Source organism: Drosophila albomicans, chromosome 3 (genome assembly GCF_009650485.2).
Source record: "Drosophila albomicans strain 15112-1751.03 chromosome 3, ASM965048v2, whole genome shotgun sequence".
In the NCBI taxonomy this organism is placed as follows: Eukaryota; Metazoa; Arthropoda; class Insecta; order Diptera; family Drosophilidae; genus Drosophila; species Drosophila albomicans.
Genome location: NC_047629.2, coordinates 8,485,864 through 8,510,348, shown reverse-complemented (window position 1 = coordinate 8,510,348; position 24,485 = coordinate 8,485,864). Strand labels below are relative to the sequence as shown.

Below are 24,485 nucleotides of genomic sequence, written 5' to 3'. Positions count from 1 at the left end.
AAATCGAAAAAATCGAATAGCAAGCGAAATTTTAAAGTTAGAAATTGATGGTACATATAATAATAACTACATTTATTTGTTTATTATTACTTATTTGGTTGTGATCAGATACAAATTTTAAAAGTTATATAAAATAAATTGAATAAGGCACAAAACGGTTGCTGCAGTCAAGCTTTAGTTGATTTGATTGACAATTTAGAATATTCTGTACTCTATGGCTTATTTTTATTGTAGAGTATATCGATAAACATATAGTTTAGTTTTGCATATTTACGGTAAATGAATTTGGTATTTTTCAAGAATAATAAAAGAATGTTTTGCTTTCATGGGTTGCGGGTATCTCACAGTCGAGCCCCCTTAATTGTAGATTTCTTATTTGTTTTTTGTTGTGCCAGAAACATGTTTCATGTGAACCTTGATCGTCTGTTAAATCTTATATTTTTTTTAAAGTAATCGATTAGACTTGTATTAGGTCATATAATAATGAGTCGTCATAAATAAAAACATTCTTCTGTCCAATCTTTTCTACCTGTTGTTGAATACATAAACCTGGTTTGTAGTCGATTTTTACAATATAACATTATTACATTATTATTTGTTAATCGTACTTAAGGAAAGCAATTATAGAGTGATTTGTTTATTATATAAATGGAATGTATATTTTTAATGCCATCTATGAAAAAATTAACATTTTTTGTGTAATGTGGGTGGATATAGAAAACAATCTAAATCTACGTATGTATGTATATTCAAAACTTATTGTGTCTGACACTAATCGTATTTTTTGAAATTAAATGTAAGTATTTTATATTTACATGTATATTTCTGACACACATTGTTGGACGGGTTATACAATTAATAACTCAACTGAATTGATTTTTATTGCTTGCATGGTTGTGCATTTTAATACCAATTCAATTACGTTAAATAATCCCTAGTTTTAATTGAGCTATAGTTTTACTGTAGAATAAAAAATATGGAAATTATTTGATATACCGGTATGTATACAAATTAGCCATTCGAATGCATTAAAATAAACGCTATTTTAATATCAAACGCTGAGTTCATTATATTGAGTGTTGGTTGAAGCACTGTGAAAATGAGAACGTGCTAACAAACAAAACAAGCAAAACATAAACAAAAGTTGCTAAACGAATAATTTACAACCAGTCTGCTCTCTTATACGGGAGTCTGTTAATCATTAAGAGAGTAAACGTTATACGACTGTCTCTCTTATTCGTCTTATACCTGAGTATAATTTTTGATTAGCTTGCACATACCCAAACAAGTTTTGTGCACAATAAAGACGCTTGTCAAGAAGTGTTTTGAGGAGCCGATGTAGTTAGGTTATTTATAAATATACAAATTTTAGATGTTCTTAGTTGATGATTCTACAGTTAAATACTAAAGTTAACACATAGAAATATAAATAAAATATTATTAAACATATAAAATTGTTATTTTCTTAGATATCAGACTTATTAAGTAGTTGAACTAATAAAGAACCATAAAAACACATTCTAGGGAAAACTTCTTTCAGGTCAAACATTAAAAAATAAAAAAATACAATTAAATTAATTTCGTTTACGATTCTTATACGAATCAAATTTTTCAAAGAAAAAATAAAAATATTAAAAGAAAAAATACAAATATTTCTTGATTGCCGGTTTATAGAAAACAAAAAAAAGTCACGTCTACAGCATCTCTTCGACCATTGAAGAGTATGATTTTTTAATGTTAACTGGATAAGATAAGATTTTTCAGTAGCGCCTAAAAGTATACAATGATTGCATGAAATTGTGGTTTTGATCTTGGATTAGTCGAGCGGATGTCATATGCCCAAATAATTTTATTTGTTCATTTATTTTCGATTCCAACTAATACAATTTAGTTAAGTATTATTTTTTTTGTAAAGTTGTTACTTCTTTTTTAACTATTACATTTAATCTAATCCAAGAACATACATAATTTGCTTTTAATAATACTTACTAATTGAATTGAAATCGATAATTTGCATCTAATAATATTTTTATTCACTTTTAATTTTAAAATTGTTGATTTAGGTCACCCTATTAAGATTTGACTCACAGACTTTTGAAGTTGTTTTACAATCTGATAACAATTATCAGACCAGGAGTGTACTTTAAACTTCCACGTCATAATCTTAATTCACGGTGAGTCAATTGACAATTTAATTAGCCAATTACTACGGGGAACTAACTTTAACTAGCTAGCACAACTACCAATTCAAGTGCCATAATTGAACATGCAATTAGGAATGATTATATTTACAACCAGTGATAAGTGTTGCCGGTTTATTGCATTACAAATTAATTTTAGATCGACATACTTATTTTGTGCATATTATATCTTCATAGAGTAGCTAAGTGTAAGTGTAGATAGCAGCTTATCAATGATGTTATCGCTGGTTTGACCACGAAATTTGGCAATAACTCAAGACATTTCGTGTGAGTTGATCAGTTACCAAACCTTTCGCAAATTGAACGGACACTAATTCTAAATCGCGAAACGAGAAATTATTCACTCAACTGCGTAGTATATAACAATAGTGATAGAAATGTTTCTGGTTGCAGCGGCCATTATTTTGGCCACCCTTTTGGTCTTTAAGGGTGTGCGGATATTCAATTACTTGGATCACATGGCTGGTATTATGGAAATGATACCAGGTCCGACGCCATATCCATTTGTCGGTAACCTCTTTCAGTTTGGACTCAAGCCAGCTGGTGAGTAGATAACCAGCAACCTATATTTATGAACTACTTAGACAAGTGCATCAGAAGTACTTGTACTCTGCTGAAGGCGAACCAAAATTGCAATTTATAAATTCAAGGAAAGTAAATCTTTTTAAATGCCGTTGCCGTTTCGTTTTCATTTGAGAAAAAAAAATGCATATTATTCATTGCACTGAATTTCATATTCAAAGAAAAATGCCAAAATGCAGTCAGAGCCGTATTTATTCTCTGTACAAGATTTTCTTGTAATTTCCATAAGATATCAGAGCTTCTTTTTATGCGGCAGATTTCCCTCCAGACAATCGGCGGTCCCCAATTGCAATTCGAGGAATAATTTTAGTGCTGTTTTCTTACTCGAGACTGCTGAGTAATCATTCCAAATGCACAATAGACCGAATAGAAATGATGCACAACAATTGATAGCCATGCTTGGATAGCATTGAATGCCTCAGTGCCATTGTACTTCAACTCAATCTCTCAGTTCTAGCTTCTTTCATTGCGATTTAATAGATGCTTGATGCAGTCATTGTGCGATGGCAGCTTTTGCTCATTTTCCTTTATCACTTTACTTTACCAATATTTTATGCAAACTAACAATATGGCGAGTGCTGAAAAATATAGAGTTTAAAGATAGTAAAGTACATCCAAGAAAATTGATTAAATTACTATTATTACTTAGTTTATGTCAATACATTTTCTACATCTTTAACAGAATACCCAAAGAAAATCTTGCAGTATTGCCGAAAATATGATTTTCAAGGCTATCGTTCGCTGGTGTTATTGCAATATCACATGATACTTAGTGATCCAGCTGAAATTCAGGTAAGCCAACCAGTTCGAAATTGAAAACTTGAATATAAATTTATTGCCCTTTGACCAGAATATGTTGTCCAGCTCTTCACTTCTCTACAAGGAGCACTTGTACTCCTTTCTTCGACCCTGGCTGGGCGATGGTCTGCTCACCAGCTCCGGCGCCCGTTGGCTGAAGCACCAGAAGCTCTATGTTCCAGCCTTCGAAAGGTCCGCAATCGAAGGTTATTTGCGTGTGGTGCATCGGACAAGCGAGAGGTTTGTGAAGAAGCTCGACCAACAGGCAGAGACACTGCAGCCCTTCGATGCCCAGGTGCTGGTTGCCAAGTGTACCCTGGATATTGTGTGTGGTAGGTGGAGCCTGTTGCCTTTTGCCAGTTTGAAAAAACTTCAAGCATTTGTCATGGATATTGTTTTTTTTTTTTGTCGTTTTCCCTTTTTTCCATCCCTACTCGTATGGTTAGACCACAGAGAGCGGGCTTAATGCCGTTGCACTCGTTTATTTTTGTAATTTATTACGACCATTTTATAAATAAGATTTATTGCCTAGAATATGGCTACAAGTACCAGAGATTGTGCGGTCACAAAGTTTCACATCGCCCAAAATATGAGCATCTTTAAGGGAGCGTTTTCAAGGAAGCACTTCGAATATGCTAAACAGCAATGTACACTCAAAATTCTGCCAAGCTTTTTACATAATTGTAATGGAGAAGTGGCACAACTCAGAACAAGATTTAAGAATCTCACAACTTGTTATTTTTCTACTTACACTCTTGCTAGACATATTGTAATTGATGGAAGAAAACTTTGTGTAAAAAACTCAATCATTGATCAACCTTAACTTATCTAATATTATGAAAACATTTGTTAGCATAAAGAGAGCATAAATGTCGAGTAGAATAATAAGATTTAAGACCTTAACGGTTTAATTCTCTACTCTTAAATTGTTGATAATAATTCATTCACCAATTATATTTGATGTAAGATATGCACATACAAAATCGAAATCATTCATTATTGTTTGATTTTGAAATTATTTAAATAACTTTTCATAAGTTGATGTAAAGTTGTATAGATGCTCTTTCAATGAGAAATACTTACAATGCCAAATGCAATCTTTTAATCCTTCCAGAAAATGCAACAGGCTTGGCCAGCAACTCGCTGAATGACGAGCCCTCAAATTTGCACAGTGCAATCGAAGAGTAAGTGATTTGGATCGTTAACCACTCTGCCAATATTTGCTTTATTAACATTTTGCTTCATATGACAGTCTCTGTGATGTGGTGCAGAAGCGCACTTTCAGCATTGTAAAGCGTTTCGATGCGCTTTTCCGACTGACTCCGTACTATTTGAAGCAGCGTCGGGCATTGCAACTACTTAGAAATGAGGTTAAGAGGGTAAGTATCAATTGAATCGATTGCTGGATAATCTTATGGATTATTTACGATTCTTGCAGATCATTGAACAACGCAATCATCAATTAGCGAAAGCTAATGCGAAGCCTAATAACAGCGAGCCTATCAATAAACCCTTCCTCGATATTTTATTGGGTGCCAAGCTCGATGGACGTGCGCTGAAGGAGCGAGAAATTGTCGAAGAACTTTCAACATTTATATTTACGGTAAGTTTTGAGTGTAACGGAATGAAATGAATAATTCAAATATTTTAATGTTTATTATTGTAGGGACATGATACCGTAGCCTCTGCAATCTCCTTCGCCGTCTATACTCTCTCTCGCCATCCACATATTCAACAAAAAGTCTATGAGGAACAAGTGCGCATATTTGGCAAAGATCTGAGTGGCGAATCAGACATTGAACGATTACAGAAAATGCACTATTTGGAGCTTGTTATTCGTGAGACTTTGCGTCTGTTCCCAGCTGTGCCAATCATAGCGCGAACCAATCGCAAAGCAATTGACATCAGTAAATATTTTGGAGGATTCATCGAATGTTCGAATTCTTATTGAACCTCATTCTTCTCTAGATGGCACCAAAGTGGCTAAGCGTACCACAGTGATGATGTGCCTTCTTGCAATGGGCTACAACGAACGTTACTTTGAAGAGCCTTGTGTCTTCCGACCTGAACGCTTCGAAGATGCTGAAAAGAACACGGGCATCGATGCATTCAAGAGTGTGCCATTTAGCGCTGGACCCAGACGTTGCATTGGTAAAACAAATTTAATTAATTTTTGTATTACAATATTTTAACAACCACTTTAATTTTACAGCCGAGAAATCTGCCATGTATGAGGTGCAGGCGATTCTTTCCCAGTTAGTGCGTCACTTTGAAATACTGCCCCCAGTGGATAATTTGCCGCCTGGCATCAATGACCATACACGCATTGATTGTGTACCGGAGACTGAATACGATCCTATATTTAATATACGTGTTACTCTTAAATCGGAGAACGGTATTCAAATAAGACTTAAGAAACGATTGTAAATATTTTGATATTTATTAAAGATCCCACTTAAGAAATTGTAGTTGGTTGTCTTTCCTATTAGGTGGAAGGGTATTATAACTTTGTGCATCCAAGAATTGTATGCAACAGGGAGAAGGAGGCATCACCGACCATAAAAAGTATATACAATAATAACTATAGTCTTTACGATTTCTGAAAATTTGGTTTCAATCAGAATTCAAATTTTAAAAGTCATTAAAGAAATATTTTTGGGCAAAAAAGTCTACTTACTATTGGTCTTAGTTACTTTAACTGACAATCTGATATATTTTGCACTATGTTATATAGTAAATTTATAATTTAGTACTATATAAACATAGCATTTTGGTATATTTTAGGATTATTCCTTGTTTATTCTTGTATTATTTAAAGATTATCACCTTAATCTTAAGGAAATATAATATAATAAAGCCACGCCGTAAATTAAACAAAAATTAGTGAAGAATAAAAAAAAAAGAAACGTTTGTGTTATGGTCGCTTTTGGAGTCGAACTAAAACTCCTGTCATGGACTTGAGCGTTACGGCCACTTGGAGTTTCACTTCTTGCGGTCCAGGTCGATAGCGAGGATTGAAGATTTGAGCTATGGTCTGCTTCGACAAAGGAGCAGGCAGAATTTGAAATTTGCGAAGTAATTTAGACAGCGTCACTTTAAGCTCAAGCAGCGCAAACTTTTGACCTAAAGTAAATGAAAATTATATGAACAAGTTTCATTTTTAATTTAGATATATGCATGTATGTAAATATGTACCTATACAGTTCCTGGGTCCGGCACTGAAGGGCACATTATCGAAGGCACTTGCTTGGGAGCGGTTGTCAACCTCGAAGCGTTCGGGTTGAAATTCAAAAGGTGCATCAAAACTGTGTGGACTATGTCCAATTGACAAAATTGGCAATGCAATTGTCGTCCCTTTCGGAAAGTATTTATCCACTAGTATATAGTTGAATATTAACAATTAATAAGAATTTTTTATCGCAATTACATTTCAACTTACAAATTACAGTCGAATTGCGAATAAAGCGAAAAATGTATGGCACACTGGGAAAAAGTCGCAATGTCTCCTTGATCACCAGATCCAAATACTTCATCTCTTGCACTTCATCGTATGTGGGATGACGTGTTTTATCATCCCCAAAGATTTTCAGCTGCTCCTCGTATGCCTTTTGTTGAGTCTCGGGCGTTAATGCCATGCACAAAATGGCAAATGTTATGGCCGAGGCTGTGGTATCGTGACCCTATAGAAAAGCGTGTGAAAGTTTTATTATAGGTGCGTTATGTAAACATCCTTAATTTATTGTATTATTTAATTTATTAAGGTCATTCGGTTTTGTTTCCAAAGTTGTTCATCGATCGATTTCGTTCATCTTTCATCGTCCGTTTTAGGTTTTTGTTCACTTATTGACTTTCTTCGTTCATTATTTTAAACACTATTTGCTTTATAAATTTGTTTGAATTTTTTATGTGTAAGGCATAAAATACATTTTATAATGTCTTTTTAATCCAAACACAAAAGTATGATTTGCTACCGAGTTCAAACAATTAGACGAAAGTGAACAACAATCGATTGCAAAAATAAAACGACTTATCATAAATGGAATATGTGAATAAGAACGGACTAAAGTTAAAAAATCGTTGGCACTAATTAAAAATAAATATATTTTATGGAATCAGATATTAGAATACATATGCATATGTAGGTAGATGGATGAAACAATAAGTTTTTATTTGCTAATTCATCTATCTTTATTTGCTTTAAATGGTATTTATAGCCTGAAGAAAAAGTGTTAAATTGGAAGTACAATTAAATGAAATCTTAATTACTTATATTATATGAAGCGAAAATATCTGCTAAAATGATATTTTAATTACACCCAAAATTATGAAATGGAATGTTGTTAGTTCACAATTCGCACAGGTTAACTTTTTCTTTAAAATAATTATTTTCGGGTAATAAAATATAAAAGATGAAACTTATTTTAGATATTTAGCTAAGTGAGTAATATTAATTACCTCAAACATAAATGTTGAAACTTCTTCAAAAATGTCTTGGAATGACATTGGTTTACCTTCCACCTCGGCCGTCAGAAGATTGTCAAGGAATGCCATTTTAGGACGCTTGGAATCGAAGACATCATCATTACTTTCTAACGACGCTTGATAACTTGAAGAGTTAATTAATAGGCGACGCTGTTCAATAATCTACAAATTTAAAAAGGCCTAATATATAATTTTCTTATTGAAAGCAAAACAAGTAAAAAAGTTACAGTCAAGTGTGCTCGACTGTAAGATACCCTCTACCGATATTGGGAAAATTCGAAACTGTACGGTATTAATCTTAAAGTATATCAACAAAATATATATTGAAAAATACCTGGGACTATATTTGATACATTGACATAGTACTACATTTAATATATACCATTGTCAGCCAAGGTGAGGACTTTGCACATTCGAATACAAATACATTTTTAGGAATCCGTAATAACATAGTTATAATTGTTATTACGCTTGCTTTTTGTTTTGACAATTTTTGGGACGGAAATGAAAGTGACGAACATTTGAAACAACCTTGAAAAATTGTATCGCAATTTCGTATAGTTTCTGAGAACTCTGTAGGTGCTCGTACAGACGGACGGACACACATACAGACCGATAGACAGACGTATGTATAAGACTATATCATCTCAGTTGTTCATGCTGTTGAAGAATATATGTATATATATACTTTATGGGTAGCGGGTATAAAAACAATTGTACAAGTATGTACATATGTATAATAATATGAAAAATCGTAAAACTTTGCCATATTTTTACCTTTGCAAACTCTTCACGCAAAGTGACCAGAGCTTCCTGCTGCTGTTTGTATAATGGGGTCATTTTGAAGAAGAAGTCAATGCGCTTCACAACGGCAAATGCACGTTCGGGAATAACGTTGCAGAGGATACTTATGGCTTCAACTATCGGCGAAGGTTTCCCCTCAATGCTGTTGACCCGAAAGCCCATTGCAGTCTCTATAAGAATATCAAATTGAGGGGAAACTAGTTGTGAATTAGGTTAACAGTGCTTACCACAAATAACATCAATAGTATTCCTCGTGACCAGATCTTGAATATCGATCATCTGATTGTGAGCTGTAGCAGATTCTTTTTCCAGCAGCGTCATAAAGCGACCAGTTGTCTCATTAATGACATGCAAAAAGTCTTTAAGGATTCTAAAATGGAATGAAGGCGTTATCAGCTTCCGACGTACGGCCCATTGATGATCATTTGAAGTGAGAAGTCCTCTGCCAAGCCATGGATACAGCAAGTTATAAGGATCTTCTTTATATGCCAAAGTGGTACTACTTAGCACATGCTGCATTAAAAAAAATACAATTAATTAATCTACTGACATACTTTTCATTTATTGATAACTCAGGTAAAGTGGTTATGTATATCTACAAAATTTCTAGCAATTGTAATATTCTAAATGATGTTGTTTGTTAATAATGTATGTGAGAAAATTTCAGTATAATATCAGTAAAATTTGGTTTTAAATTCCTGAGTGAATAGGTAATTGCCTAACATACATACGTTTGAATCTTTTTATGTATGGCCTCTTTTTTCATATCATGTGTTTGTCAAAAAATAAAAACTCTTATTAATTAAAGAAAAGATTTTTAAAAATTATTTTGATACTTGATTATGGAAAATTCATCCTCATAGCGTATTATGTATATTGTGTAAACGTTTATTCTCTTTTGTCGATTGGGTGGTGGTAATAGTTCAGATACACAGTGAATAAATAACGGAGTCAGTCAGAATGAGCAACTATAGACAAAGATACCTTGCGTTCACTTACCTCAAGATACTTGGTTTCCATTATTAACACATAAGGCAGTGGCCCAGCCCAAAGACGCATGTTTTTGTAATCATACTGTTGACCCCATTTTAATAGGTTTCTCAAATAAGCTGTATTATAAAAAGAAAAACATAAAAATAAATAAATAAAACATATTTTGATATGTTTATGTTATACTCGTTTTGAATAGTTAAATATGGGCCATTGTATTAAGAATTAAGAAATTATTTCTTAGACGGTCGCAATAATATTCGTATTTGTAATTTGATTGAAAAAAAATCTAATATAATAGTATAAAATTAAATTTGTAAAGCAAAGTTATTCATATTCTTTGATTCATTTAACATTTGGGGAAAAAATATCATAAGGTCATACAAAATTGAGAAAAATCACTGTTATAATACCACAGAAAGACAATGTCTAATGAATATTTGACAAAGTATATTGTCAATAACTTGAAAGAGTTTCGCCTGCACAATTATTTCCATAAAAATACATTCTTTTGAATGCATTTTGCCGTTAAATGTTTAAGCAAATATTCAATAAAGCAAGTGTAGTGAAATGCAAATGAAATGAAATAATGAATTGATCAGGTTTTAGAATAACACCTTAGCAAAATCGTATACATTATTTATTACCATGATATCACTTCTTGTATCCCGTCGCATTCCATATTTTATTGCCAGCAATTTGTGCATCTTTAATTTAAAGTGCTATTGACATTGTCAATTTGATTTCTAAATCAATTGAAAAGATCTTAAATATTCCACTTTATAATATAAATTACTTAAATTAAAAAATAATGACACAAATGATATTTAAAGAGTTTGCAATTTGAGTTTATTCTCGAAAGACTTAAAAACTATTCTTCACCATCGTTATTCCAAAGATAAGTCCAAGTCCATTCAAAGGGATCAATCAATTTTAATGCTCATAGGTCTCTGCTGGGGGATGAGATGCGATCCATTCAAGAGCCCTCTGGATCTCCACTGGGATTGGGGGTGGAGTTGGCAGATGGGCACCACTTGGCTGGTAACCGTTCTCATCAGCAACATAGGTGAGCTGGATGTGCTCGCCTTCGGGTGAGATCCAGCCATAGTCTCCGTGGATGTTTCCATGCACATCACCGTTCCTTGACTCACTGATGTGGTTGCTTGTCTCCAAGACGGTGCTGAAGCCATCGGCGCGGACATCATCGGAACGGTTCAAGGTCTCGGCGTGCACATCATCGCCACTGGCATGGGAGACGGCAACATGGGCGACATCGACCACTTTTGGGACGACTTTCCTAGCACCAATTGATCCACCCAAGGAGCGAAGAGCACTGTTCGAAAGTGGTGAGGAGAAAGCGATGCCGAAAAAAGCGACGAAGATCAACTGTAAACAGATCCCCAGTTAGCCACTAGAAATTCCTTGAGCTGGGACTAGATACTTACAGCCTTGAACATTTTTGGTTGTGCAGTTAGAGAACGTTAAGAGCAAACGATGACTGATGTCGAACACTTTTCGTGCTGTGGCTTTTATACGGTCAACTCTGTGTTTGGACACAATAAAAGATGTATCTGCTCGGAGACTCTGAGACCAGTTCGTGCGCATCGCACAATTATTATGGCTATGAGTTATGGGTCTAACAGACGCTCCCACTAATTTTTTTATTTTGTGTTAAAGTTATTGAATTACTGCCATAATATTGATATGAATGCTAAAGTGCATTATTGTGAACTGGTTGCCAAAAACCGCGCCCATTTGTCACTAAGTCATCTTCTTAGTGGAATCAAGTTATTGAACAGCTTCGAAATTAGACCAAACCGAGTCAAATGACAATTTGTTAAATTAATGACGTCATAAGTTAATCGCTTATTTTTGCTCAATACCAAAACTTGTTTCACTCTATCACTAAATTTTAAATACTATATATCACATCAATGAAATATTGATTAATACTGCAAAGTATGCAACAATAAAATTTTTTAAAATCGAACTGATCATATAAAAATTAGCAAATAAATTATTCACATCATTTTATATAATATTCAATCACATCAATGAAATATTGATTAATACTGAAAAGTATGCAATAATAAAATATTAAGAAATCGAATTGTGTTCTAGAATATAATAATATAGTAACGTTATAATAATATTATTATATATTATGTATTTGAAAGAATAACTTAAGTGGTCTAGCTAGTTTATAAAAGCAGTTTTCGGTCGTCTTTATAGAGCACTAAAATTGAAGTTCTATTTCAAAATGCATCTCCTTAAAGTGTTCTCTAATCAAATTGCAATAATTCAAGCTATCAAGAACATATTTCATGTATATTAATGTTCAATCAAACTGAGTAATTTGAAACTCCGATAGACCTGTCACCACATTGCATTTTATTTCAGAATTTACCTAACCGTACTTGAAGTGCAAACGAGTTTGGTGAAGATGCAAAACCTGCAAAACCTAAATGTAAATTATATACAATTTGGGGAAAGGTTCTAACTCTCTACATATGTATAGATACTTGACTACCTGAAAAAGAAGTATAAAAAGCCAGCTGTTGCTAAGTCAGATCATCAGTAAACGTTCGTTCCCCGATCTACAACTGCACAATATCCAAAATGTTCAAATTCGTAAGTACACGATTCGAAGCAAAGATCTCTCAGTGGCTAATTATTTGACTCCGATTCCAGTTGATGATCTGCGCTATTGTTGGCCTGGCCGCAGCCTACCCAGGTGTCTTACCCGGTGGGGATGTTCATGCCGATGTCGTCTCTCGCAGTGAGGATGTGCGCCCAGATGGCTTTGAGTCCAAGTTGGAGACCACCAATGGCATCAATGACCAGCGTTCCGGCGATGTGCACGGCAACATCAAGGGAAGCTTCAGCTACATCTCCCCCGAGGGCGAGCATGTTCAGATCACTTATGTGGCTGATGAGAATGGTTTCCAGCCATCTGGTGATGTGCTGCCCACTCCACCCCCAATCCCAGTTGAGATCCAGAAGGCCCTTGATTGGATCGCAGGTCACCCATCTCTTGAGAAGCACTAAATCAGTCAGTGACACAGTCAATTCCTGAACCAAATCCGCTTGACCATGGACAACTAGTATACTTCAAAGTCGAAAATATTTAATTTTTTGTATGATTTTAAAAATATATGCAGCAAATTGCTAAGGCAATCATTAAATTATTGTTTTATCAGAAAAGAGAAAGTCAGTTTGGGTTAACTTGATGATCAATAATATGGAATAGTTGAATGTATAACAGTGCTAAAATTTAGGAACTAAAATAGCCAGTAAGAGTTGAAGAATACCATTTGAATGCCAATCTAACATATAATCGATGTCTCAAAAATAAATTCATGTTTGAGGTTTCTAGTCTTAATAATTATGGCAAACAATAAGATCAATCTTCACTTTTGCTTTCAGGCGCATTCTGCGTTGATTTATGTCAGCTCTGTTTATTAGCAGTTATTTAAAGTGTAAACTAGTTTGGTAATAGCTTGTCAAGAATCTATCAAGCAAAAATCAACATGTTGACTCGAAACTATAAATTATATTATATGTTATGTGATGCAATCAGATCAACTTCGAATTGTATAAAAGACAATAGCAGCCCAAGGTGGATCATCAGTCAACGATCGTTCCCCGTTCTACCACTGCAAAACAACTAAAATGTTCAAAATCGTAAGTGTGCGATGTGCATCTAAAAATCCCTTTTTAACAAAATATAATACATTTCAGCTCTTGGTCTGCGCTCTTGTTGGCCTGGCTGCAGCCTATCCAGGACAATTGGATGATGTTAACGCCGAAGTAATCTCTCGCAGTGAGGATATTCGCCCAGATGGCTTCAATACCCATCTCGAGATTTCCAATGGCATCAAGGAGGATAGAGCTGGAGATGAACATGGCAATATTAGGGGCAGCTTCAGTTTCGACACACCCGAGGATGAGCCGGTCGAAATAAGCTATATTGCCGATGAGAACGGCTATCAACCAACTGGTGCTGTTCTGCCAACCCCGCCACCAATTCCCGTTGAAATTCAAAGGGCTCTCGAGTGGATCGCAGCTCATCCTTACAACGGAGAGCACTAAGGAATCAAGTTCCTAACATTCATATAATAATCGTCAAAAGTAAATGAATTAAGTAAAATTAGTCGACTCAAAATAGTAAAATATATGCTGATTATAACAAAAATATAATACAATTGCTTATGTTCTGAACAGAAATCTCAATCGAATAGTTCTGGGAAATGAAGATGGTGAAAAATTAGTTAAAGAAATTTCAGAAATGAATCTAGTTAAATTGGTAAATTTAAGATATATCTGTAGATAGTTTGGCGTTTTTTTTTCAGATTCTCAAAACAGACTTCGAAAACAAATACATACACATTTTAAAACATTCTCATAAAAAGAATCTTTAAATCTGTGCAAAAAATATGCCTTCTACCAACGATTTCAAAATTAATGCCACATTACTTATAGAAGTTAAAAATAGGGCAATATAAATATTTTTTCAAAATCTTGAGTTCTTTAATCGCATTAACCACGTTGATTTACACACTAAATCAATCCAATACTCAACAATTCGATATAAATTAATTGGCTTAGTACAATTTAATACATTTTGCAAAATTTACAATCGCTACTTGTTGAATAGAAAAGTATTTTTGCAATAATTTTGCAGGCAATGTGTAACAGGCGGAAGGAGGCATCTCCAACCCCTTCAAGTATACACATATATCCTGATCAGCGATCAGAGACTATAAGAGCTCTAATTTTGTTGTCAGCACTTTTTATTTTTGCACGTAAATCAATTTTGATTTAAATCAAGATTTGCAATCAGCAATGTTTTGTACTCTACAGTATAATTTCAATATCCCAAATAAAGCCTGCGATATATTTATCACTATATTATTTTTTTAAAAATGGGTAACGGGTATATCACATTCGAGCACACTCGACAGTAGCTCTCTCACATAATAATATTTTATCGTCATTGATATTTGTTAACTACACATTTATTTTCTTGATTTAATTATTTCCTATCGTCGCGTTCAATAAGTAACAATAAAAAACGGAAACGTAAGAATAAAATATATTGTGGGCGGAAGTGTTATTATATATAAAATGTTTCGCAATATTTTAATACATTAGCATAACAAACATCTGTCTTAATATGGGAGAAATCGGGGAGAATTCACTATTTGTATGAGCTTCATGTCAAATAGAACCTTATTCAATAATGAACAACAAATTCTAGATGCTTATAAATGCAAATTAGTGGAAAAAGTAATTTCTGGGTTCAAATTAAATTTAAATAACTAAATTCCAATATATTCAATATGAGCCAACCCACAATTTGCAATTTTGGGGCGGTTTTTTTTTTGCAGCTTTGCGAAATGAAAACAAGTTTAATGTCGCTTATCTGAAGGCAATAAACCTGTATTTTGGTAATTTTTTCGCAAAATTTGCATTAATATTGCAACTGAAAAGGTTTCTTACTCTCTTTGGGTTCTATAACAACTTGTATAAAAAGACAGATGATGCCATTGCTAAATCATCAGTTAACGTTGGTTCCCTGTTCGATAACTTCACAATAAACAAAATGTTCAAATTCGTAAGTGAATAATTCGAAGAAAGGATCTTTCAATGTCTAATAAAATAAATCCGATTTCAGTTGATGATCTGCGCTATTGTTGGCTTGGCCGCCGCCTTCCCAGGTGTGCCAGTCGTAGACGAAGTAGATGGTGTCGTCCTTCGCAGTGAGGATATCCGTCCAGATGGCTTTGAGTCCAAACTGGAGACAGTCAATGGCATCAATGACCAGCGTTCCGGCGATGAGTACGGCAACATCAAGGGCAGCTTCAGCTACATCTCCCCCGAAGGCGAGCATGTCCAGATCACCTATGTGGCTGATGAGAATGGTTTCCAGCCATCTGGTGAAGTGCTGCCCACTCCACCCCCAATCCCAGTTGAGATCCAGAAGGCCCTTGATTGGATCGCAGCTCATCCTTCGGTTGAACACTAAGCCATTCAACTATTGATGATCCCAACCTATGACTATTGCTTGACATAAAAATATTTAAATTTTTCATTCACGACACATGATTTTTTACGAGTATAAAAATACATGCAGCAAATTGCATAATGCAAACAGTTTAGTGTTTTTTTAGTAACCATACATTGGACATTTTTATACCATCTACTTTTAGTTTGTGACAACATCAATTGAATGTAACTCGTAGAAGAAAAGTTAACAGAGGTGTCCGCTGTGACTTAAACCTTTTTAAATATTAGGTGATCGTATAAAAACATATAAAAGTGGACATGGAAAAAGTTTGAAACAAACTTGATTTGCCTGCAAACATAACAAAATGATGTCTCCATCTCTTATAGTCGAGAGATCCAGGAGTTCATTCGGACAGACAGACAGACGGATATGGCTTTATCGCCTCGCTTGTTGACGCTAATAAAGAATATATATACTTTATGGTTTCGTAGATGAGTCCTGCGTGTACAAAGTTATTATACCCTTTTACCTCATGGGTACCGCGTATAACAAGTGCCGTTTTTAATGATTGATTGCAATTTATAACATATATCCGAGTAGAGGGAATAATAATAATTAATAATTATTATCCTATAGTCTTGCTTTGTATACCAGCTAACTACCATATTATATAACCTAACATTCAAACAAATCAAACCAATTGCCAGTTAGCATGTTATACACATTCCGGTTTATACATTTTATTTGACACCTCGTTTTAAAATTATTTTTCTTTGCATAAGCATAAATTTAAGTTTTAGTTCATATGACATTGCTGCATGATAAGTGGGATTAAAGAAAATAAACAATTGCACACAATTATAAACTCCTTTATATTTTCCCGGATGAATCTGAAACACAAGAATTAAATATATTGTCGGCTGAAATTCTAAACATTATATTTAAACTTTTCCAAATATTTTCACTATATATTTTTATTTTTGCACGCAGTATATTTTAGATTCTTCCAATCACGCATATTTTGTATTCTACAATATATTTTCAATGTAATAGCATATTAATATACCAAATAAAATCTACGATTTCCAATTATTAATTTGGTATATGTTAAAGAAATACTGCACTATTTTGCTTTTATTAAAAATGGATACCGATTATTTCACAGTCGAGCACACTTGACAGTAGCTTTCTCACTTTACAATATTTTATCGTCATTGACATTTGTTATCAACATACATTTATTTTCTTGATCAAATTATTTCCCATCGCCTCGTTCAATTAGTAACAATAAATACCGGAAATATTTTTTATTATATTTGAAATGTTTTTAAATATTTGAAATACATTACCATAACAAAGGTCTGTCTTAATGTAGAAGACAGTGGGAAGAATTCATTACTAGTTTGAGTTTCATGTCTAATTTAATTCAAACCAAAATTAAATTATATGAAATTAAATTTAAATAACTGAATTCTAATATGTTCAATATGAGCCAACCCACAATTTGCATTTTTGGGGCGGTTTTGTTTTTGCAACTATGTGAAACAAGTTCTATGTCGCTTATCTGAAGGCATCAAAACCTGTATTTCGTTAATTTTTGCACAAAATTTGCATTCACATTGCAACTGAAAAGGTTTCTAACTCTCTTTGGGTTCTATAACACTTTTTATAAAAAGGCAGATGAAGCCATGCTAAATCATCAGTTAACGTTGGTTCCCTGTTCGATAACTTCACAATAAACAAAATGTTCAAATTCGTAAGTGAATAATTCGAAGAAAGGATCTTCCAATGTCTAATAAAATAAATCCGATTTCAGTTGATGATCTGCGCTATTGTTGGCTTGGCCGCCGCCTTCCCAGGTGTGCCAGTCGTAGACGAAGTAGATGGTGTCGTCCTTCGCAGTGAGGATATCCGTCCAGATGGCTTTGAGTCCAAACTGGAGACAGTCAATGGCATCAATGACCAGCGTTCCGGCGATGAGTACGGCAACATCAAGGGCAGCTTCAGCTACATCTCCCCCGAAGGCGAGCATGTCCAGATCACCTATGTGGCTGATGAGAATGGTTTCCAGCCATCTGGTGAAGTGTTGCCCACTCCACCCCCAATCCCAGTTGAGATCCAGAAGGCCCTTGATTGGATCGCAGCTCATCCTTCGGTTGAACACTAAGCCATTCAACTATTGATGATCCCTATGACTATTGCTTGACTTCAAAAATATTTAAGTTTTTCATTCATGACACATGATTTTATACGAGTATAAAAATACATGCAGCAAATTGCATAATGCAAACAAATGTATTCCTTAGTATTCATCAACCTAGGAAACTTTAGTTTGTGTCAACATCAAATGAATGTAACTGACAGAACAAAAGTTAACAGAGGTGTCCGCTGGGAGAAGATCGACTTGATAATTATTTATTTAGTGACAATTTTGTAGAGCTGACCAGTTTTGTGTATATTTCGTACTCTATTTCATACATAGCACAAATTATACAAAATTTTGGCATATTCTTTATGCAATTGAGACGCTTTTCTGATTTTAATCAAATTGAACTTATATTTTTTATTTATATTCATTATATAATAGAGCACATTAGACTGTAGCTTTGTTATTGTCTATTTATTTATGACACCTATATTTCGAAAATCAAATGGCTTTACCATTAGCATTTATTAAAGCATATTATTATCCAATGCTATTACTATATGAATGGGACGAATGAGAGAATTCATCGTTTTCATTTTTAATTATTAGTCTAAAATGTTAAATAGTATTTAAAACAACGGCGAACAAAAATTATAACGATAAACGCAGTGAAGCTTCGTCTACTACGACGAAAGGAAAAATATGCACCATAAAAAAGTTTCGAATAGAGAAACAAAAGAAACATAAATGCAATCTTCTGTTAAAATTTTTATACCCGCTACCCATGGCTAAAAGGGTATTATAACTTTGTGCCGACAGGAAATGTTGGTAACAGGTGGAACGAGGCATCTCCGACCCTATAAAAATATATATTCTTGATCAGCGTCAACAACCGAGACGATCTAGCCATCTCCGTCTGTCCGTCCGTCCGTATGAACACCTAGATCTCAGAGACTATAAGAGATAGAGCTATAATTTTTTTTTGACAGCGTTTGTTATGTTTGCACGCAGATCAAGTTCGCTTCAAATTTTTGCCACGCCCCCTACCGCCCCCGAAAATAAAAAAAATCGAATAACAAGCGTAATTTTAAAGCTAGAGCTGCGAATTTTGGTGTATACAATAATAACTTTAGTATTTATGAGTACTGAAAATTTGTTTACGATCAGATAATTTCAGGCGCCTTCAATAACGTCACCACTGACGCTATTATGAAGGGCCTTACCTCAGTTAACACGGCACCAGCGATCCACAGGTGGGTCAACCGCCTTCTCTGTGACAGGCGGGTGGTGGCTACGTGGGGCGATGCGGCCATTACAAAGGTAGTGCGAGGTGGCACTCCCCAGGGTGGGGTTCTCTCGCCTCTCCTTTGGAATCTGGTCGTAAATAGCCTACTTCAAAAATTCACTAGACGGGCCCCCAAGTTAATTGCCTATGCCGACGACATAAGCATTTTGATAACTGGGAAATGCCCAACCACCCTTAGTTCCGTAATGGAACTTACTTTACGGGAAGTTAAAGCATGGGCCGAATCAGCCGGGCTCAGCATTAACGCGGACAAAACGGACCTTATCCTCTTCACGAAGAGGTATAAGGTACCTGCGTGGTCCCCCCCAAAAATAGGCTGCACCATGCTAAAGCCGAGCGTAGCAGTAAAATACCTAGGTGTGGTTCTGGACAGCAAACTGTCATGGAAGCTTAACGTGCTAGAAAGGGTGAAGAAGGCCACCGGAGCCTTATACATGGCGAAAAAGATGCTTAGTTGCACTTGGGGCCTCTCACCCAATCTAATGCGGTGGATATACATCTCAGTTGTTCGCCCTATCCTCACCTATGGTGTTATAGTGTGGTGGCAGGCCACGGAAAAAAGGACGTACCTATCCATCATGGAAAGGACACAGCGTCAAGCGCTACTGTGCATCACAGGCGCTATCAGGTCGACGCCAACTAAAGCCCTCGAGGTAATAGCTGGCGTCGAACCGTTGAACATATACGCGCAATCCATAGCCGCAAAATCGTCCCTAAGGATTGCCGCAACAGGCAATCTGGGTCTGTTAGGCTATGGTCACAGCGCCATTGGTAGGGAGACTAGTAGAGACCTGGACTATACTATCCCCCTTACCAGTACTGACCATATTAAAACAATATTCTTGGAACCGGACTGCTGGCGGGAAGGGTTATGCATTCCCGGAGCCCTCAACCTCTTCACCGACGGGTCGAAGATGGATGATGGTGTCGGAGCGGCCGTATACTGCCCGGACCCGGTCTCCAAACATTCCTATAAACTCCCAGACTACTGCAGCATCTTCCAGGCGGAAGTTTTCGCCATTGGCAAGGCTGCCGAATTGGCCCGGGGTTTACAGTGTAATCATAACTCTATTAACATCTTTGTTGACAGCCAGGCTGCAATAAGATCAATATACTCTGATGTGGTCAAGTCCAAAGTTGTCCTGGACAGCAGAAGAGCAATAGTCGCTGAACGCATCTGCGGTCGTGCGTATCTATTGGATCCCAAGCCACCAGGGCATCGATGGCAACGAGATCGCAGACTCTCTCGCCAAAGAGGGAGTGGGGCTCGATGTCGGTAACATGTGCAATGTTCCGATATCCCTGCGAACTCTAGGCAGGGAAATTGAGGTGTGCGCTCCAGACTTCAGTGGGATGCTAGCTGGCGCAATGCCAACTCGTGCAAAACTGCAAGGCTGATGTGTGCCTCTACCAATAAAAACTTAACCAATTTCGTCATGCAGCTTTCAAGGAAAGACTGCAGGCTAATGCTAGGCATTTTAACCGGTCACTGTCTGTCGGCTGTCCATGCTGTAAAGCTGGGTATCACGAACAGTGATCAGTGCAGGAAATGCAACGAGCCCGGAGTTAAGGAAACACTCGAGCATCTTCTCTGTAGATGCCCAGCGTTATCCCGACTCCGGTTGAAATACCTTAATTCGCCGTGCCACAACGATCTTCGGGACGTTTCACGGCTACCTCCTAGGATGCTACTGGCTTTTGCTAAGAAGGCGTCCATACTTCGCGACTTCTGAGACGTAGATAAGCTACCGGTACAGCTACGGACCTCCACTGGTCTATGCTTTGCCCCGTACAGGGGCAGCCGGTCCCACCTAACCTAACCTAGATAATTGTGGAAGGTATTAAAGAAATACTTTTGTATGGGCAAAAACGCGTACTTACTAGGGGGTTGCTTTGCCCGACAATCTGGTACATTGTGCCGTCTATGGCATATTTTGAATTTGGTACTATATTGGCATACCAAATATACCATTTGGTATATTTTTAGTATTTTTTAAGAATTTTCGGTATATTTTGAAAATAATATTGGAATATGATTCTTATATTTGTATTTAAAATGGGTAGCGGGTATCTCACAGTTGAGCACACTCGTCTGTAGCTTTCTTAAAAGTGCTGTCGGAAAATATGTTGTATATTCTATATCCCTGAGCTATAGAAATTCATAGGGCAGACGGACATGGCTATATTGTCTTGGTTGTTGATCAAGAATATTTACACCTTTTGGGAGATGACTCCTTCTGTTGTCTACATATATTTCCTGCAGGCATTTCTACATTATGAAACCATCCAATTTTAAATGATTTTTGTAATTTATAATATATACCCGAGTTGCGAAAATATGAACTCACTGTACGCTTACAACAAATTCCTGACTTTTTTAATCGTATTACCCTATAGTTGTGCTTTATATACCATCTAATTACCCTATTATATAATCTAACATTCAAACACATCAAACAAATCGCCATTTAACATTTTATACACATTCCGGTTTATACGTTTTACTCGACACCTCGTTTTAAAACTATTTTTCTTTGTATGTGCATAAATTTAAATTTTAGTTCACATGATAAGTGGGATCAAAGAAAATTTAAATAACTGAATTCTAATATGTTCAATATGAGCCAACCCACAATTTGCAATTTTGGGGCGGTTTTGTTTTTGCAACTATGTGAAACAAGTTCTATGTCGCTTATCTGAAGGCATCAAAACCTGTATTTCGTTAATTTTTGCCCAAAATTTGCATTAATATTGCAACTGAAAAGGTTTCTAACTCTCTTTGGGTTCTATATCAATTTGTATAAAAAGGCAGATGATGCCATGCTAAATCATCAGTTAACGTTGGTTCCCTGTTCGATAACTTCACAATAAACAAAATGTTCAAATTCGTAAGTGAATAATTCGAAGAAAGGATCTTCCAATGTCTAATAAAATAAATCTGATTTCAGTTGATGATCTGCGCTATTGTTGGCTTGGCCGCCGCCTTCCCAGGTGTGCCAGTCGTAGACGAAGTAGATGGTGTCGTCCTTCGCAGTGAGGATATCCGTCCAGATGGCTTTGAGTCCAAACTGGAGACAGTCAATGGCATCAATGACCAGCGTTCCGGCGATGAGTACGGCAACATCAAGGGCAGCTTCAGCTACATCTCCCCCGAAGGCGAGCATGTCCAGATCACCTATGTGGCTGATGAGAATGGTTTCCAGCCATCTGGTGAAGTGTTGCCCACTCCACCCCCAATCCCAGTTGAGATCCAGAAGGCCCTTGATTGGATCGCAGCTCATCCTTCGGTTGAACACTAAGCCATTCAACTATTGATGATCCAAACCTATGACTATTGCTTGACTTCAAAAATATTTAAGTTTTTCATTCATGATACATGATTTTATATGAGTATAAAAATACATGCAGCAAATTGCATAATGCAAACAGTTTATTGTTTTTTTAGTAATCATCAATTGGACATTTTTATATCATCTACTTTTATTTTGTGTCAACATCAATTGAATGTAACTCATAGAAGAAAAGTTAATAGAGGTATCCGCTGTGAGAAGATCCACTGTGACTTAAACTTTATTGGATATTAGGAAGCGATTATATAAAAAACTTTATGGTTATTCAAGTGACAATTTTGTGGAGATGACCTGTTTTGTGTATATTTCATAATCTATGATAATCTTGCCATAATTCTTGCAATTGATAAGCTTTCCTGATTTTAATCAAATTTAACTTATGTTTGTTGTTTCTATTCATTATGTAATCGAGCCCACTAGACTGTAGCTTTGTTATTGTTTAGTTATTTATGACACCTATATTTCGAAAATCGAATGACTTTACCATTAGCATTATATTTAAGCATATTATTATCCAATGCTATTACTATATGAATGGGATGAATGAGAGAATTCATTGTCTTCATTTTTAATTATTAGTCTAAAATGTTAAATAGTATTTAAAACAAAGGCGAAGGAAAATTATAACAATTGAGATAGACAAAACCTCATTCGACGAAAAGGGAAATATGCACCATAGAAAAGTTTCGAAAACAGAACCAAATCAAACAGAAACGCAATTTGTGTTTCAAGTTCTTTTTTGAATATTGCGCATGATTGTATTAAGATAGTTGAGAAATCTTTGTAAAATTCTCTTACTCATAAATATACATTAATATATACAGCGCGTGTTTTGGATGATCTACTTATATGTATACATAGTATAACAAGTTGTTTGTCTGGCACAGACCAGACGGTAAAAGCTACTTAGGATGAATATGCTAGACTGTGAGATACCCGTTATCCATTTTTAATAAATACTAAATAGTGCGGTATCAATCTTTAAATATACCAAATTAATATGTATCAAAAGATATACCATATCGATATATCGATACTATTAGATTGTCAACCAAAGCAATGAAATATGATATTTTTGAGCCCTCGATTTAAAATTGCACTTGCTCGAAATTTAGATTTTTTTTTCGATTTGCGCTGGCAGAAGTTAGAAAAAAATCTAAAACAAACTCAATCTTATTCAAGTTCTTTCAGAAAAATCAAATCTTGGCATGATTTTTGTAATTTTTAATATTTATGAGTTGAAGAAAATTGACGACGCTATAAATAATTACAACAAATTCCTGAATTCTTTAATCATATTTACTTATAGTTGTGCTTTTATAACAGCCACCTACCCTATTATATAATCTAATACACGAACAAATTAAATAAATCCACAATTAATATTATATACAAATTCTGGTTTATAAAATATTTTTCGACGTCGTTTTAAAAAAAATTTTTTTTGTATGTGCATAAATTTTAATTTTAGTTGACATGAGAACGCAGCAAAATAAGTAGAATCAAGGAAAATTATCCACTACATATATTTACAATTTCCTTAACATTTTCCCTTATGAATTTGAAACAACAATCAAATATATTTCAGCCGGTAATTCTAAACATTATATTTCAACATTTCCAAATATTTTCAATATATTTGTTTGATAAAGGTCAGTCCTAGCATTAGGAAAAGGCCAGATATAACCTGATTCGCTCGTGTTCGGTTGGTTATAAATGTAAATTAATGGAAAAAATAATTTCTGGACTCTAATTAATTCTTATATATTAAATAAGAACCAACCCACAATTTGCAATGTTCGAGCAGTTATGTGAA

General features: G+C 35.2%; 8 protein-coding genes and 1 long non-coding RNA gene across 10 annotated transcripts in view; 6 read left to right on the top strand and 3 right to left on the bottom strand.

Moving 5' to 3' along the window:
* The window catches only part of LOC117566728 (uncharacterized), a 60,842-nt gene that overhangs the window by 3,254 nt on the left and 33,103 nt on the right, over nt 1-24,485 (bottom strand). Inside the window, 8 exon segments of the mRNA XM_052005640.1 lie at nt 3,717-3,897; nt 6,499-6,704; nt 6,777-6,956; nt 7,021-7,261; nt 8,037-8,225; nt 8,841-9,037; nt 9,095-9,380; nt 9,867-9,976. Coding sequence (XP_051861600.1) covers nt 3,717-3,897; nt 6,499-6,704; nt 6,777-6,956; nt 7,021-7,261; nt 8,037-8,225; nt 8,841-9,037; nt 9,095-9,380; nt 9,867-9,976 — 1,590 coding nt within the window.
* Nucleotides 2,477-6,049, top strand: LOC117569604 (probable cytochrome P450 4ad1). The gene is made up of 9 exons (XM_034250838.2): nt 2,477-2,744; nt 3,466-3,575; nt 3,634-3,913; nt 4,696-4,765; nt 4,834-4,960; nt 5,020-5,184; nt 5,248-5,488; nt 5,550-5,732; nt 5,794-6,049. The coding sequence occupies exons 1-9, from the start codon at nt 2,579-2,581 to the stop codon at nt 6,006-6,008; spliced, it is 1,557 nt and encodes a 518-aa protein (XP_034106729.1). The 5' UTR covers nt 2,477-2,578; the 3' UTR covers nt 6,009-6,049.
* LOC117569610 (larval cuticle protein 2-like) lies at nt 10,684-11,417 on the bottom strand. Its single transcript, XM_034250846.2, has 2 exons — nt 11,303-11,417; nt 10,684-11,243 (listed from the first exon to the last, which is right to left on the bottom strand). The coding sequence occupies exons 1-2, from the start codon at nt 11,312-11,314 to the stop codon at nt 10,791-10,793; spliced, it is 465 nt and encodes a 154-aa protein (XP_034106737.1). The 5' UTR covers nt 11,315-11,417; the 3' UTR covers nt 10,684-10,790.
* Nucleotides 12,393-13,042, top strand: LOC117569615 (larval cuticle protein 2-like). Its single transcript, XM_034250853.2, has 2 exons — nt 12,393-12,488; nt 12,549-13,042. Exons 1-2 carry the CDS (start codon nt 12,477-12,479, stop codon nt 12,903-12,905), a joined length of 369 nt encoding a protein of 122 aa, XP_034106744.1. The 5' UTR covers nt 12,393-12,476; the 3' UTR covers nt 12,906-13,042.
* On the top strand, nt 12,462-22,745 carry LOC117569619 (larval cuticle protein 1-like). 2 transcript variants are annotated; one of them, XM_052005169.1, is made up of 2 exons: nt 12,462-12,488; nt 22,268-22,745. In XM_052005169.1, exons 1-2 carry the CDS (start codon nt 12,477-12,479, stop codon nt 22,616-22,618), a joined length of 363 nt encoding a protein of 120 aa, XP_051861129.1. In that variant the 5' UTR covers nt 12,462-12,476; the 3' UTR covers nt 22,619-22,745. The 2 variants fall into 2 exon arrangements, with proteins under 2 accessions (XP_051861129.1, XP_034106746.1); XM_034250855.2 differs by lacking the exon at nt 12,462-12,488 and adding an exon at nt 22,109-22,207.
* Nucleotides 13,436-14,061, top strand: LOC117569621 (larval cuticle protein 1-like). The gene is made up of 2 exons (XM_034250857.2): nt 13,436-13,541; nt 13,599-14,061. Exons 1-2 carry the CDS (start codon nt 13,530-13,532, stop codon nt 13,947-13,949), a joined length of 363 nt encoding a protein of 120 aa, XP_034106748.1. The 5' UTR covers nt 13,436-13,529; the 3' UTR covers nt 13,950-14,061.
* LOC117569620 (larval cuticle protein 1-like) lies at nt 15,381-16,011 on the top strand. The gene is made up of 2 exons (XM_034250856.2): nt 15,381-15,474; nt 15,535-16,011. The coding sequence occupies exons 1-2, from the start codon at nt 15,463-15,465 to the stop codon at nt 15,883-15,885; spliced, it is 363 nt and encodes a 120-aa protein (XP_034106747.1). The 5' UTR covers nt 15,381-15,462; the 3' UTR covers nt 15,886-16,011.
* LOC127565647 (uncharacterized) lies at nt 15,733-22,746 on the bottom strand. The gene is made up of 2 exons (XR_007954975.1): nt 22,645-22,746; nt 15,733-15,911 (listed from the first exon to the last, which is right to left on the bottom strand). It is a non-coding gene; the product is annotated as an uncharacterized LOC127565647 (long non-coding RNA).
* On the top strand, nt 17,485-18,161 carry LOC117569617 (larval cuticle protein 1-like). Its single transcript, XM_034250854.2, has 2 exons — nt 17,485-17,623; nt 17,684-18,161. The coding sequence occupies exons 1-2, from the start codon at nt 17,612-17,614 to the stop codon at nt 18,032-18,034; spliced, it is 363 nt and encodes a 120-aa protein (XP_034106745.1). The 5' UTR covers nt 17,485-17,611; the 3' UTR covers nt 18,035-18,161.